Source organism: Erpetoichthys calabaricus, chromosome 13 (genome assembly GCF_900747795.2).
Source record: "Erpetoichthys calabaricus chromosome 13, fErpCal1.3, whole genome shotgun sequence".
Classification (NCBI taxonomy): Eukaryota; Metazoa; Chordata; class Cladistia; order Polypteriformes; family Polypteridae; genus Erpetoichthys; species Erpetoichthys calabaricus.
The window spans coordinates 104,782,772-104,799,269 of NC_041406.2; the positions used below are offsets into that span (position 1 = coordinate 104,782,772).

At 42.5% G+C, this 16,498-nt stretch overlaps 1 protein-coding gene across 1 annotated transcript in view; it reads right to left on the minus strand.

The window, feature by feature from the left end:
• Positions 1-7,838: 7,838 nt before the first annotated feature.
• Positions 7,839-16,498, minus strand: part of glipr2l (GLI pathogenesis-related 2, like) — a 94,100-nt gene continuing 85,440 nt past the window's right edge. The window contains exon 5 of the mRNA XM_028817411.2: positions 7,839-9,510. Within this exon, the coding sequence (XP_028673244.1) occupies positions 9,350-9,510 (161 nt within the window). The 3' untranslated portion in view covers positions 7,839-9,349. The remainder of the gene's footprint in view (positions 9,511-16,498) is intronic.

Below are 16,498 nucleotides of genomic sequence, written 5' to 3' on the forward strand. Positions count from 1 at the left end.
TTTTGATGTCATTTTGTAGTCTTAACCAAAAGTGAGACTGCTTTAACCTTAATTTCAAATTTTCCCAGGGGTTATTGCCATGCAGTCTGTTGTTACATAATTATAATTATAAGGATTAAAAGAATAGATTAGAGATATCTTGCTCTCTTTCTCTCCCTCCCTAGTCCCTCCACCCACTCATTGTGTCAAATGAGTGGTTGCTCATGGAGCCCCGAATGAGGCACTTTACCTGCATTGTGAGGGAGCGTCAGTTATGGCACTACAGCCATGCGGCGTGATTCACCGAGAGTGATCTGACTCGCAGGATCCTCATTGTTGAGGACCCAAGTGGCTGGACCAGGCCAAGGGGTCGCCCACGTAACACCTGGCTGCAGCAGATAGAGGGTCATTTCCGGAGGGTGGGACTGGACCGAGTGTCGCCTGGGGGGTTGCCAACTGGGATCCCGAGCTGTTTTGTCGTGTGGTGGGTGCGGTGACACGCTGTACCAGTGCATGCTCCCCAACCTGACCTGACCTGATATAGGGTTTGCCCAAGGGTTCCCCAACACTCTATTATACTTGTATTTTAAGTAAGAATTGTTCACAGCTCCCTGGGCCTGCACTCAGTGAAGAGTGCTATACACAAAAAGAAGCTGTATTGTACGCAGAGCTTAGTGAGACTCCATCTACTGCCATTTCAAGTGCAGATGTTCCCACATCTTACTTTAACTCTGCCCAGCGACATCTTGGTGGTGTTTTTTCTGCCCTGGGAGCACCTGGCGAGCTGGTCAACCCAGCACAGTGAAAATACTAATACAGAATTGTCAAGTAATACTAATACAAAATCTGCCAAGTGTGAATGAACTGCCATTAAATGACCATGGGAAAGCTCTGCGTTATTATTGCTTTCATGCTGGGGTCAGTTACAAGACTTCATCCACACTGCTTGGACTTTCAAGAGTAAGTGCTCAGCCACCAGGCTACTCCCTCAGTGGCACAGGTTGTTCAATGGCACAGGTGGACATTCAGTTCTGCTGCTGGCACAGTGCTGCCTGCTCAATTCAGATTTGGAAGGCATACAAGAATTTCTGTCTGAAAACAATCCAAGATTCTTCCAAATGTTATCAAAGAGATGCTTGCTTTTCATATTGTTTTAAGATTTACGCAGCTGCCTGCTCGTGAAGTTAGTGTTGGGTTGTGGAAACCATAATCTTAAGATCCTAGAAGCTCATTCAGATTCTGGATCAAATGACCAATCCATTCTTTTTTCTTAACTTCCAACAAACGGTCTTCTCGTCTCAGGAGCTGCTGGAGGCCATCCCTAGTGGAAGGATCCCTAGAATAGGAATAGCACAGGGTACACACAATCCCACATGCAGAACAGAAATGATTTAGCATTTCCCATTAAGTAAAACTGAGTCTGAGTTGGGAGTCAAAACCATGAAAATACCAGGAGAAGATGCTAACTCAGCAGGAAGGGAATCAAAACCTTGAGTATGTGGAAGTGTAAGTGGTCCACTGTGGCTTTGCCTCAGGATTTTCACTGTTAGACACAAATTCAGCTGCCAAAATGAAAAGTTAAATGTGCCTCCTTTAAATGCTGCTCCTCGTCTTCACCTACCCTATAAGGCCAAACGTACATGGACACCCATCTAATTTATTGAGCTCAGGAGTTTCAGAAGTAGCCATTGTTGACAGTTGCTTACAATCAGCACACAGCCATGCCATCCCCATTAACAATCACTGGCACTAGAATGGATCGTACTGAAGAGTCGAGTGACTATAAACTGTGGGGCCATCTTAGAAGGCCACCTTTACCACAAGTTGGTACATAAAATGTCTGCTCTGCTAGATCTGCCCCAGTCAACTGTAAGTGCTATTACTGTGGAGCAGAAGCATCGAGAAGCAACAACAACTCAGCTATGAAATCGTAGACCACACAAATAGTCACCTACCCTTTGTTGTGTCACTCACAACAAAGGTCCAAACTGACTCTGAAAGCAAACTCGGCACAAGAACTGTGCGACAGGAGCTTCATGACTTGAGTTTCCATGGCCGAGCAGCCACACACAAGCATAAGATCACTACGCACAATGGACTGCCGTTGGACTCTGGAGCAGTGGAAATGTGTTCTCTGGAGTGACGAATCATGTGTCACTATCTGGCTGTCTGATGGACAAATCGGAGTTTGGCAGATGTCAGGAAAACACCACCTTCTGGACTTTGGTGGAGGCCAGATAATGGTCTAGGGCTGTTTTTCAGACCCCTTGGTACTGCTGCTGCTCCAACATTCAAGACAATTGTGCTCTTTGTCATGACAATTTGGGGAAGGCCCTGTTCTGTTCCAACATGACTGTGCCAAAGTCAGGTCCATAAAGACGTTGAGAAACTTGAATGGCTGGTGCAGAGCCCTGTCCTCAACCCTACTGAATTCCTTTGGAATGCCAATTGTGAGTCAGGTCATCTCATCCAACATCAGTATCTGGCTTCACAAATCTTGTCCAAAACCTATTATAAAGATTTTTTTTTTTCAACATTACTAAACTTACACTAAGCATTTACACTGGCAGTGATATGACTCAGGAATGTAGTCCCCATTTTCATTCATAAAAGACAGTGTAGGCAGGGTGGTGTGGGTGGAGAAGAGTGTCAAGAGTGATTTGTGAAAGACAGATATCAGCAAGAGTGAAAGGGAAGGTCTACAGGACGGTAGTGAGACCAGCTATGCTATATGGGTTGGACGTCCACTGACCAGAAAGCAGGAGACAGAGCTGGAGGTGGCAGAGTTAATGATGTTAAGATTTGCACTGGGTGTGACGAGGATGGACAGGATTAGAAATGAGTACATTAGAAGGTCAGCTCAGGTTGGATGGTTGGGAGACAAAATCGGAGAGGCGAGATTGTGTTGGTTTGGACATGTGCAGAGGAGAGATGCTGAGTATATTGGGAGAAGGATGCTAAGGATAGAGCTACCAGGGAAGAGGAGAAGAGGAAGGCCTAAGAGAAGGTTTAAGGATGTGGTGAGAGTGGACATGCAGGTGGTGGGTGTGACAGAGCAAATGCAGAGGACAGAAAGATATGAAAGAAGATGACCCGCTGTGACGACCCTTAATGGGAGCACCCGAAAGAAGAAGAATTAACAATATTTTTGTTTTCCACTTTTCTTTTTTAGTTAGAGTACATTCATGTGAGAAATACACTTGAATGAAAACTAAAATGTTTACTGTTTTATTTTTTATAAGGTGTGACAGACAGCAAGGGTGGGTTGACATCCCAGGGGGGATAAACCCATACCCTTACTTGGCAGGAAGACCAGATGGACAGGGGCAGACGGCCCACCAAGAATACATGCTTCACTGACGCACTGGGTGGCAGCATTTCCTGGACCAGTATGTCCATTCATGTGCCTGCAGGGCATGCTGGGAATTGCAGTCCCATGGTGCAGCCCTGCTGGGCTCTGTGGGCACCGACATGGTGAGCTGCTTAGAATGGCTGTCCCTACTTTCAGGGGCTTCTGCCTGACCTGGGGGTACTTCTTCCTTCCTGACACAGGAAGTATTCCCAGGTCCAGCATAAAAGGGACCTCCTCTGTCCACTCAGTGTGTTCAGGATAGAGAATTAAAGGAGAGGAAAGAGAGTGTTGCTTATTGTGATACCTGTGAAAAGGCATTTAGTTTAATAAAAAAACAGTCATTTTGAGTCCAGGATGGTAGTCTCTGTAATTTTGTAGGTTTTTGGGTTTGTGATGCCCCCTAGTGGCCACAATTAGACCAACTACCATCCTGGATTCAAAAATTACATTTTTATTAAACAGAATACTTTTCACAGGTCTCATAATAAGGAACATGCTTTCTTCGTTTCCTCCTCCTCCAGGAAAGCCTTGTTCGACTCTTCTCCCGACTCGGACCCCGGAGTGGACGGAGGTGGCCCCATTAATGTAGTACCTGGGAAGACTTCCGGTGTCAAGGAGGAAGCACTCTTGGGTCAGGCAGAAGCCCATAAAAGTATAGACAACCCTCCCCAGCAGCTCCTTCTTTGTTGGTGCCCACTGAGCCTAGCAGGGCTGCACCACGGGACTGCAACACCCAGCATGCCCTGCAAGCACATGAATGGGTATACTAGCCCAGGAATGCTGCCACCTTGTGTGCTGGGGGAGTGTACACTCTTGGGATGCCATTCCCTGGTTCATCCACTACACCAGCCACCTTGCCAGGTAAAGGTACGGGTTTATCCAGACCAGGATGTCAGCCCACCCCTGCCGCCTGTCACAATGGCAATTGTTATTTGTATGTTCATGGCTCCGTTGTTATTTTAGTAGTAATCCTCTTGCTACCTTCCAGTATGGTACTGATTTTCTTGAAATGTTTAAGAACCCCTTGCACTAAACAATAGGTGAAAGTGGGCCGTGTGGACTGAGAGCCCACAGTCACACCAGAGGTGAGTATCAGGTAATGCAGGGACATGCATTGCTTATCCACAGATTCTGCAGGCATTGGCATGGCAGGCATTGCAAAAGTCAAACCAGTAAATGCCATCTTTGGTTATTCAGTTACAGTACATGTGAGGAACCTTTTATTGAAAGCAAATGTGTTCGCCTACAACATGAGTCCGAATTGTATTCTTCATGCTTGAGGTCACACACATTATTCCATTTTCTAGCATATTCATTTCACTGACGCATATTTAATTTTACTTTGCTGCTGGCGTGAGGTGATAGGTCACCATACAAGACAGCAGTGAAATCTTATTAAATCAGAGAAGCAGAAAACAAGTGGACTCGACTCATGTGCCATACGGTAGTTCTTTACTGTATTCAGCCAGGGCAGCAGGTCCTGAAATCAGAGCCGTGTGATTCCTGGGAAAAAGGGGGAGAAGCCTACTGCTCAAATCTGCAAAAAGCTCATCAGTATAAGCAAGAATGCAAGTATGGCTGGGCTTGTGTCCCAATATGAGATCCTGGGGTGGTGTGTCATGCGGTGGGTGCAGAAACGCGCTGAATCAAGGCAAGCTCCCCACCTCTCCTCGGAGTAACCAGAATCTGTTAACTCTTTAACGATGGCCAAAATGACTAGTTACTTTTTTAGGACAGGACGCCTTGTAAATAAACGATTGGTTGGCCCTCCACTCACACACTTTGATCCTGTGAGACATGTCAATTCATGGCTGTTACATGAACGATGATCAGCCATTGACACTCAAAGCAAATTAGAAAGACTGCAATTGATGAGAACAGGCAAAAAGTTTAGAATTTTGTTTAAAATTCAGTCAAATTAATCACTGCTTGCTTTGTGGGACTACATAACTTTTTTGTAGAATGTAGAGGTTATTATTAACTTGCTGTTGATTTCAAATTTAGAAATTGTGTTTGTAATTTTAAACTGTCAAGCACAATATTGAACTGTACGGTACACTTGACGATTTTGTGTTATTTTTGCCAAATGAACAAAACATGTAGAGCTCGGCCTCTCTGCCTCTACGTACCATCACAGCACCTCAAACTTGACCCAAAAGCAACGCACGCGTACCGTCACCTTTTAGATTACGACAAAAAGCACTGATTATATGTCACTGCAAAAAATAAAATCTAAGCAAGTGAAAAGTATTTATATCACAACATTAAATCTTGTTTTCCTTATTGTAAGAATTATTGACTTATCAAAAAATTTGTATTTACAATTATTTAGAAATCTTGTCAAGTAAATTTTGCTTACCCCATTGGCAGATTTTTCTGCTAAATAAAAGCAAAGCAACTGCCATTTAAAGGTTTTTTGTCCAGTTTTTTGCAGTGTACTCACCTGGCATTTTTCATTGTGAGCACTTCATCCAAACAATTTAAGAAAAATACAGTAGAAATTTAGAAAAACTGCCACCTTAAAAATTAGCTAGGATTAATACAGCATTTTGACAGGACAGATTTCATCCTTCACATTCGTTACGGTTTTTCGCATTGCAGATAGACTTCAAATAAGGCAGGGTGACATTTCTGCCACTTACTCTTTTCAAGTCAGAGCTTCCGATTGATTAGCTGAAGAGACAATCCTTCTGTACAAAGCATTTCTACAAAGGAATTAGTATCACCGCAGTCACAATACAGCCGACCAGTAAAAGAAAGAGAAAGGACTTACTTTTTGCATTGTTACATTTATATGAGAATGGCCAGGAAAACACAAACTTGCATACAGCACAACGGTTGATATTAGAGAATTTGGGACAAGAACATAAAATTAAAACTTGCTAAGAGTATATTTTCTTGTCACAGACCACCATAGATCCATGCAAGATGTTACCAAGTAATGTGGTAGAAGGTAGGACTTGACTAAATTGTTATATTTTATGATTTAAATTAGGCCAAAACCAAAAAAAATTAAGAAAAATTAAGGTCCCTAAATAGAGGTCCTGACTGTCCTCCGCTATTGCTTCAAATGCCATTTTATGTCTATTTTGTTCATAGTTCATGTTAATATTGCTGATTATTCAGTTTGTTTATGTTTAAGTATCTTTTATTACATTGGGTGGTTCCCCAAGAGGTGGGGCTACCTGCCCATCACCATCAAGAGACTGCCATCAGCCCTCTAAAGTCCCTTGCGGTTCATTCTGAATGCATTCATAGTATGGCAAGTTTCTCAAACGATTATTCGTTTCTGGGTTTTTTGACGTCTTTGAGCTGTTTTTGACTACTCTTTGAATTTCATATTGGGACTCGGCTTACTTTTGGAATTGTCGTTCTGTGCCTTCATGCTCCTCTGAGCGTACTTTTGTCCTACAGAGCTTTTGTTAAAATAAAATCATTTTATTAAGATTCCTATTTGTTGTTTTGGTAATTGATTGCTTCTGTTGGGGGATTTCATACTCTTAGGTATCTATTTTGTTAATTTCTTTTTGAAATTGCAGTTTTAATTTTGATCTGTGATTTGGACCGTTATATCGCCACCATATCGGCTCCCTTGTTGATTCCCATTGCTAGGACTGTCCCAGAGTGGGAGTGTCCTCTGAGGTCACGGCCTGTCAATCACAACACAACAGGATAAAAGTCATCCAAAGCCCTACAGACCTTGATTTTGTTTCTTTGGATTTTGACCTCTCTGCACTCTTTCCGACTCTTTCCAATTTTGTCTCACGATTCTTGGCTTCGGTTACTGATAGTTGGTCTCCTGGTTTTTTGACTACGTTCTTATCTTCCAGTCACCATCTGAAGTCTTGTGCATACTGGGTTAAATAGTTGCCCTTTTTGTATGTAGCCAGGATTTGGCAATTACCCCCCAGGTGGGCATTTTTCACTCATTGTTTGCAATAACACAGTGGGCAGTGTCATCCATGAAGATCAGACACTGAAATTCTACCCTCCCATGCAAAAGCGACAGAAAAAACATTATAAGGAAGGAGTGGAACAAAAGACGCTTGTACTCTCCCGATTGTGACGTCAGGCTGTGTGCTGCTGACTGTTTCAAAACCTATCACAGGAAGGACGCGTGCTAAATCTGCATCAGCACAGACATGGGCACCGGACATGCCTTTCCTACTGTGTTTAAGCTGATGTTTTGATATTCGTATGTTTCTATTACACATATTTTTAGGTTAAAAAGAATTTGACCTGTTTTTTTGGGGACAAAGATGACACTAAGGAGGCTACAGCTGAACACAGCAGATAAGGGCCGACTGAAGTCAAATGTGGCAGTGAAAGAGTAAAGGGCATGATAGCAGTCTGAATGCTGGGCTGAGCTCCAGCCATTACCAGGCAGGAGTAGCGGAGAGACGGAGTGGATACAAGTGACCTACGGCCCAACGCTAGCCATGTCTCAGCATTCATGTGCTGCTGAAAGCTTGAATTTGGAAAAAAAAATAAAAAACAATGGGCAATATTTGTGCAAAGATTACATAATTTATTTCCAACATGTAATTAAAAATAAAGACAACACTTTAAAAAGGTGTGGATTTTCCTGGATGGATTATCCTGAGCCAAATTACAAAGAGAAAGCAAGGTCCTACATACAGTACCGTACTGGGGGGACAAGAGTGCTTTCAGACTTAATAAAGGCTGCTTAAAAATCTTAATTACAATGAAAAGGTTCAAGTTCTGAATTCGCAGAATGAATACCACTTCTTTATACATTGTACTTACTTGTTATAAAAAATACTAAAGAGCGGTTTATAGCAAAAAAGCTCACGAGTACCGTAAAGAGCCTGTCGATCCACATTGTAAAATCTCCCACATTTTCCCTTTGGGAATACTAGACCCAGGCATCTCCACGTCCAGATTTGTTGCTCCCATCAGGCATTGCTCGCTATCAACGTGCCCATGTAGACCCAACACATTTATCACTACTGGAATTGAATTTTTAAAAAGCAACGAGTGCAAAGATAAGAGTAGAGAGGTGGTGAAATATACTGTACTTTAAAATAAAAAAAAATTATGTAACAGGGCTGACATTCTGCTGGGAAAATGTCCTACTGAGCTGAGATTTTGTCACAAGTCACTCATGTGGCTTAATAAAAAAAGGAATACAATAAATAGTGACCGTCACTGCAACAGGGCGAGGGCAGAAATGGTGGCCTGAAGTAATGCCAAGTGAATGCGCAGAGAGAGAGAGAAAGAAAGAGAAAGGCAGTTTGTAAATGGCACCCAAGATGTTACTTCATGATGGGTCATGAGAAGGTAGATGATAACATAACAAGTGTCATTTGGCACAGCAGCCCGGTCCACAGAAGACTGGATTGACTAGACCTAGTAAGGCACACTGACGTGACCGCCGTTGGCACCACTTCATAAAAACAGCAGTGGATATCTGTAGGCCTGACGGGTAGGCCTACTGATCAATCCCTGAATTAAGTCAAAACACACCTAACTTCAGTGTAGTCTCCATTCTGACCATATGGGTACCACAACCACTAAAAGTTTCAATAGTCAATAGGCACACAGGATATTCCTTAAAAATGTAGGCAGACATCCCACCTGCCTGATAGTCTGTACACATGCTGGAAAACCCAACAGCACCGATCTGTGGTGTCCTCCACCCCACCTCACACCTCTTCAGGCATATGAAAGCACAGACCGCCTGCTGTCCATACCTTTAAATGGCACAACGGACAAAGCAGCTGATGACCCACAATGTACTTTGGCTTTAACACTAAGGCACAGGGGAGCAGATTGTGCATAAAAGGAGAAAAAGAGAGTGAGAGAGAGATAGATAAAAGGAGAAACAAAAAAGATCAATTCAACTACATAACTCCCTTACCTCCTTGGGCAAAAGTCATACCTGAAAACTGAAAAGGAACACAAAATAAAAAAAAAGAGGAAAAGCAAGAGTCTATAAAATAAAATTGTCCACTGTTTGAGGTGTGTTGCTTGATGGTCAACAGAATGAATGCCATGTTACTTCTTGGGAGGTAGAACGTTCTCTTTAAAGTAACCAGCATTGGTAATGTTGCCAGCAGGGAAGTATCTCGCCACGACAAAAGTGGAGCCATCACTTGTAGTAGCCTTGCCAACTCCTAATTTTTTTGTACTCTTCCACACCATGGCTGTGAAATGACCTGAAAACAGAAAAAAAAAAGAACATAAAATCATCAGTGCTTCCATCTAAGTAGGAAAACAAGGCAACCATTCCAGTGCAAAAGGCTTTTGTCTTCTCCATGGTCAGTAAAGCTTTGGGCTCCACCTTGTGCAGGTTGCTTCTTACAGACTCCTGTTGTATTGGATTTCTTTATCTGGATATTCGCTTTGTTTCCCAGATATGTTTGTGTGTTGAGCTAATTGGCAATTCAACAACAGACAGTAAAATGTGCACTTGTGTGGGCCCAGCAATGGAATGGCCTGCTATCCAGTACTGGTGTCCACATGAAGCTGCTGGAAGATGCTGCAGACCTCCACTCCCCTGAGCCGGGCTATGCAGGTTACAGACGGCATGCATTGTTGTGTCTTTGACTATCTTGACATGGAGGACATTTACAGTAGGCAGAAACCTAGTATATGGTGAATATGGGTGATGGAAGGTGGGTGTTATGTCAAATTATAGCAATTGTTGTATGAGTGCATTAGGGCAGATTCAAGTTCTCCACTATAAAACAAACAAAATAAATATCATTCAGAGGTCACTCCATTTGGACGTTTTTGTGTCATCTGAACAGCAGATGACTGTTCCACTCTTGCAGGTTTGCAACATTAGTGCAGTCCTTAATGAAGTTGGAAAATTCTTGCAATGGTCTGTGACCAATCAAAGAATCAACTCTTTCTGTTCCTCATCCTTTGTCAGTATGTCATTTACTTTAAGATGAGACCTGTTGCTCTTTCAGTTGCATCGGTCATTACTGTCATGATGCCAACAGTTCACAAAAATCATGAAAGACTGGAGCATCTGACCTCTCTGATTGGGTGGTTTCTTGAGAAACAATGGAGACCTTTGTCTGCCTTTTTTCATGAGGACATCAAAGAAGAATGTTCTTCTTTCTGTTAACAGATCCTCTAACTTCAGCAATTGCCTTAAGATGCCATCTTAAGACATTGAGGAATGTCTAGTAATGGTGGCCACAGCAGGCCATCCTTTCCTTGTTTCTGCTAAAATAGAAACCTCCTACTTATTACTAGAATGTTCTGGAAACTCCCACTTACTGGTAGAATGTTCTGAGAACTCAATCTTACAGTTAGAATGTTCTGGAAATTCCAATTTACTGCTAGATTATTCTGGGAACTCTTCCTTAAAACTAGAATGTTCAGAAAGTCACACATACTGCTAGAATGTTGTAGGAACTCTACCTTACAAGCTAGAACATTCTGGAAACTCCAACTTACTGCTAGAATATTCTGGGAACTCAACCTTAAAACTAGAATGTTCTGGAAACTCCCACATAGTGCTAGAATGTTCTGGGAACTCAACTTTAGTGCTGGAATGTTTGGAAACCCCCACTTACTACTAGAATGCTGTGGGAACTCAACCTTAGAACTAGAATGTTCAGGAAACTCAACCTTAGAATCTTCTGGAAACTCCAACTTACTGCTAGAATGTTCTGGGAACTCAACCTTAGAGCTAGAATGTTTGTTTTTTTTTTTTTTGTTTGTTTGTTTTAATGGTTCACGAATCATTGAGCCTCTTAAGAGACCCACACAAGAGTACATACGTAGCAACAATACAAATAAAATGCTCAGAATGAAGTGATCTCCACATGTTTCACATTCAGGCTAAAATTTCACAGGAAAACAAGCTGTCCCTAATGGGTAATAAATAAGCCTTGTGGAGAACTGATTCTCCAAACATCCACGCTTTGTCTTCCAGTCAGTTTCTGGTCTGAGTCGGTGGGCCTACTGAGGCGTATTGGACACAGGCCTAGTGAAACATCCACAGCAGGCTGACATTACATATCGAACTGTTTTTTCAATGATCTCGGAGAGCTATGAATAGACCCCTGTATATGTGCTTACTGAATTGAGTTAGTCTAGTCTAATGAAGGGTCATAGGGTGCCAGTGCTTATCCTGATCAAACCAGCGTCTGTTGGGATGGAAAGCTTCTGTCTCGCAGGGTATCGGGGATGTGAACTTGGGTCACACAGCAGAAAGCCACCATCATTGTCAAACCCTTATCTGAAGTATCGTAGGATCACTTCATTTGAGCTACACTGGCAGCAGTGGGTGAAGGCAGATATCAACCCTGGAGAAGATGCCAGCTCATCTATTGGAGCCAGTTTAGAATCTCCTATTGTTGAACACAATACAATTCTATATATTTTACCTACATGTAATTCACATGTTGTGATGTAACCCTTAAAACAAATTTAAGTACAAGATAAAAAAAAGAATAAGAATCACGTATCAACCTTCCTTGCATGTCTTGGGAGTATGTGAAGAAAACCAGAAGAAAAACCAGATGAGCAAAGTTAGAAGGTGGAATACCCAGACTGTTAATTAAGGTCTGCTGCCTGAAGCTAAGAGGCGGCAGCAGTAATCCAGAATGTGGCCATAAAGCCAAAATGAATAAAACATAAATCACACAGTGTACGACTTCAGATATTCAATGTAAAAAGCGAAAAGCTACCACGTAAAAAAAAATTTAAGATCTGAAGAAAAAAATGCATCTCAATGTTTGAGAGATTTTTTTTTTTCCTAACCCTGCATTCATATTTGGTATTTCTGTATTGCTAGTGTGAAAGCCCTGAGCGTGTACACAGGCAGGCAGAATACAGGTTAAAACACACAACACCCAGTTTATTTTCAGTTCAGTTCAGTGCCCAAATCACCAACACAGCACGACACAGTCCCTTCTCTGCCGCCAATCCCTCCGCCTCCACTCTTCCTCAGGCTTTGTCCTCTTCCTCCCGACTCTGGCCTCTGGGTTAGGGTGGCTGAACGCACACTAAGGAGAAGCGGTTGAATCATCTGATGGCTTTCTGCTGCTGTTGCGCTGCCCATTGATCATTTTAAAGCCTGTACAGCAGCTGTCCTTTTGCCACTTCGTGTCTCTGCCACTTGCGTTGTAAAGGGGGGTTAGGTTTGGCTGAACGCACGTAAGGAGAAGCGATCGGATCATCTGCTGGGTTTCTGCTGCTGGCAATCTGCATGTTTTGCTTTTCGCTTATCGTTGTTTTAAGAGCTGGGAGCAAGTTAATGCGTCTCTTGCAGGACTTCAAATTGTCTTCCGAGAAGATCACGTCTCGTCTCCCTAGTCTCCCTCCCAAACGTTTTTTTATAATAGAGAGATATATAGAGGTTTTTCCGGCTGTGGAGGAAGTGTGGCCAAATAGGGCCCTGAAAATATCCATGCACCCCCTGGCGGTGGCCACGGGCCCCAAAAAGGTTGAGCTCCCATTCTCATGACCCTGCTGGAAACCAAGGGGACTGTCCTCTGTCGGTCCAGGTGAGAAACTCTCCTGGGAATACTTTCTCCCCCAGTCCTTCCATGCTCAGGATGCCCCGGCCGTGCAAGGGCTCTGGCCATCTGCCACACTAGTTAAATGAAGTGATAAGCGACTTCCACAAATCCCCATGTGCTCAATCTCAGCCCGGGAAGCATTCTCAGGATAGCACATCTTCCCTTCATCCCCCATTGAGCTTTTCTCTGATCATCTGTGTAACTTTTTCATCTCCTTTAGTTAAAAGCCCTATTATGGATGAAATTGCTGATATTAGTGAATGTCATTCCCACCAATTACCCTCTTGCTCCATTTACATTTCACGCCCAGATTAGAAAATGGTCTATTAAGAAGCATTCTAGACAGTAGAGCATCATATATTGCCAACTAATCCACTGTGTGCTTTCTGGCATCCGGCGCATTGTCTTGTAAATGAACACGCGCCGAGCTCTTGTGTAATTACAAAAGCAGCAGCAAACGCTTCTGACAAAAGAGTAGTTCATAGTGTCCTTGTGAATAAGAGATGGGCTGGATTCATCTTGACAGTTACATAATTTGTTCAGTCAAGGAAAGTAAAGCTACACTGAAACCTGCCATTTAACAACAAAATGGAAGAAAAAAATCGTAGGTGGCCGCAAAAAATAACAAAATCTTTCATGTCGAGTGGAATGTTCAATTGGAAACTGTAGATGGGCAAGAAATAAAAGCAAATTTGCTATTTGATTATTATGTGCAGGTCCATTCTGGTCTTGTAACTAAATACAAAATACAATATGGTGCTATACAGAGTATACCAGAGTGATATTTTAGACATAAAAAATAAAGTCAACAATAAAATACCAAACTGTAGTTAGGATCAATGATGTGACAAAATTATACATCTGCTCAGAATTGTAGCAAGTCAAGACCTGTCTTGGCGGCAATGGATGCAAAGTACAAAAAGTAGGAATCCATCCTGGAATGGGCACCATCACATAACAGAACAGAACAGAACCGAACCACACTTCCTGTCGGCCAAGTCACGGCCTTTTACCACTAGTCGTTTAGCTACATACCAGTAAACCCCCGATTCTCTAAAGAATCGCAAATCCAAGAATGACAATTACTTTCTGTTCCCTCCAATCTTTGTAGGGATGTAAGATCATGGAGGGTGGGAGCGTCCTGGGAAAGTTTTCATTTAATGAAATAAATATATTTGTAGTAAAGCGGTTTCTTTTTGGAGTCATGACTCGTTTGGTTCTGGTGTTTCAGAAGCGCGTTGTAGGCGCCTTCGTTCATTGTTTTTATCCATGCAGTCTCGTTTTTGTTTTTCTATGGGTGTGTTGTTAGCTAGAAGTCGTTTGCTGTTAGGAATCATAATTGAACCCCTGACCGCAGGAACTGTAGAGTAGCTGACTGCTGGCACTGTCAGTAGTCACCTCTACCTCAAGTTTAAATACATACACATATATAGATAGACGCCGCATTCACTGTGTTTCCCAGTAGACACGATACGTTAGCCTTATTGCGAGTGGCAAAAGTGCCATTTAAACTAATACAGGTAGACGTGGAAACCTGGTTTTCGGATGAAAAAACAACAACGTTTAAAACAGTATCGTTTACATACAACAGATTTTGGCGAATCGTTTAAATGCAATTATTTATATCCATTTATACACTAATAATGGCAGTAATTAAATAATAATAATTATAATTATTATTATTATTATTAACCATTCCTCCCATATAAGTAATATTTCGGGGACTGCCTTCTTCTATCTTCGAAACATTTCTAGACTTTGTCCTGTTCTTACGCAACACAGTACCGAAGTATTGTTTAATGCCCGAATCACGTCACGTATAGATTACTGTAATGGTATTTTATCTGGCATCACACAAAAACTTATCAATCACTTAGAACTTCTTCAAAATTCTGCTGCCAGGATAATATCCTGCTGTTGTAAATCCACTGAACATATTACACCGATTCTCTCTCAACGTCACTGGCTCCCAGTTAACTACGGAATACAATACTAAATACCGCTCTTAACATTTAAAGCTCTCCACAACCTCACTGATCTCCTACAGACTTACACTCCTCTCGCTCACTCAGATCTTGTAATTTGAGAGTATTCAGTCTGGCAATATGGTGCAGCCTTAGTTTGTGGAAGACAGACACAACTAAAGACATGAGCATAAAATGATGGTTGTCAATTTCAAACTGTGTTACCCCAATGTGCTCCTTGAGAAAAAACATCATCAAGTTTGAGAAATGTTAACAGCTAACAACAATCTACATAGTGACTAAATACGTTTAGCCAAAACATTGTTTGGAGGCTCACTTGAGCACATAAATGCATAGCTTTGCTAGCTTAGCTAAAGTAAAGATTATACAACGGGATTTTCTAACGGCCAAATATAGCCAAAACAATTGTTCAGCCTTACCTATGAAATGTAATCCCCGGGATCTGGTTTGGAGCGTACAGCGGTTTGTACAATCCCAAGCAGCACGTTATTCATTACTTCACTCCACAGCAGTGCCACTCACAATATGGCGGCGATGTGGATGTACGATTCTGCTAGTCATGAGGCGTCTAGTTATTCTATGTCAATGTTTAAATATGTCACCATGGCAACTTGTTGGCGTACACGCTTTACATCAAGTTTAGTTTACAGGTTGTGTTGTGTTGTTTGGGCGCCACTTACTGACTTTGGGAAGCCGCTGGGTTTGACTGTTGGGCGCTGTGCGAGTGCGTGTGCGCTTTTGGCACGGGTTGCGTCTGGACATCCGTGCATATATACAACCTTCGTAAACATTAGTAAACGAAGGTTTTATATGCGGTGGTGTGCGCGTTCAGGCGGCGGTTGTATTGTGACCTGAGGTTTAGTTTACAGGTTGTGTTGTGTTGTTTGGGCGCTACCTACCGAGTCTGGGAAGCCGCTGGGTTTGACTCTGGGGCGCTGAGTCGCAGTGCGTGTGCACTTCGATGCGTCCTGCGTCCGTCATCCTGCGTCCGTGCATATATACAACTGTCATTTAGTAATATAGATTGTCGAGTAACAGCATATTTAATTCTTAGCCGCATGTGTTTTCTTCTTCCACTGGGAATGCCTATTCAAATATGGGATGTGACATGTGTAAGGCATATCACAGGTATAGGTCTAAATTAAAGCTGGATTTAAAAGAACTGATATGTAGGTGATCATCTAAAAATTATAAGCATTAGCACCAAAGGGGAAAGTGGCTTTGTCCGAAAACACATTCCTTAAATAGACTTTGAGATGGGAGGAAAGTCAGGGGAAAAACAAAAGGAGAGTCAATAGAGCCAAGGTCAAACAAGGAGGACTTTGCTTCAAGCAAAAATGAAACCCTGAAATTGTAGTCAAAAAAAGAGCAAGGACTAGTTGTCCAATTCTTATTACCCTGAGGCGCCAGAAGCTGCTCCTGCACACAGAAGCTTGAGAAATTCTCCCTTGCTCAAAGCATTAAGGACCTGCTTCTGAGTGCCTCTGAAAACTAAGCATCAAAGTTATGTGGCTTCCCATGCCAATTACCAAAGTTCAAATGTCTGGACCGATATCTGACTCACGGTGTGTCCCACCCACTCCACAACAAAACATTTGGCATAGTAGGAAGGATTTGCACGGTGGGCAGTTGGGTTGTAGTGGCCCATCGGTGTTTCATGCTATTTAGGGGCAGAC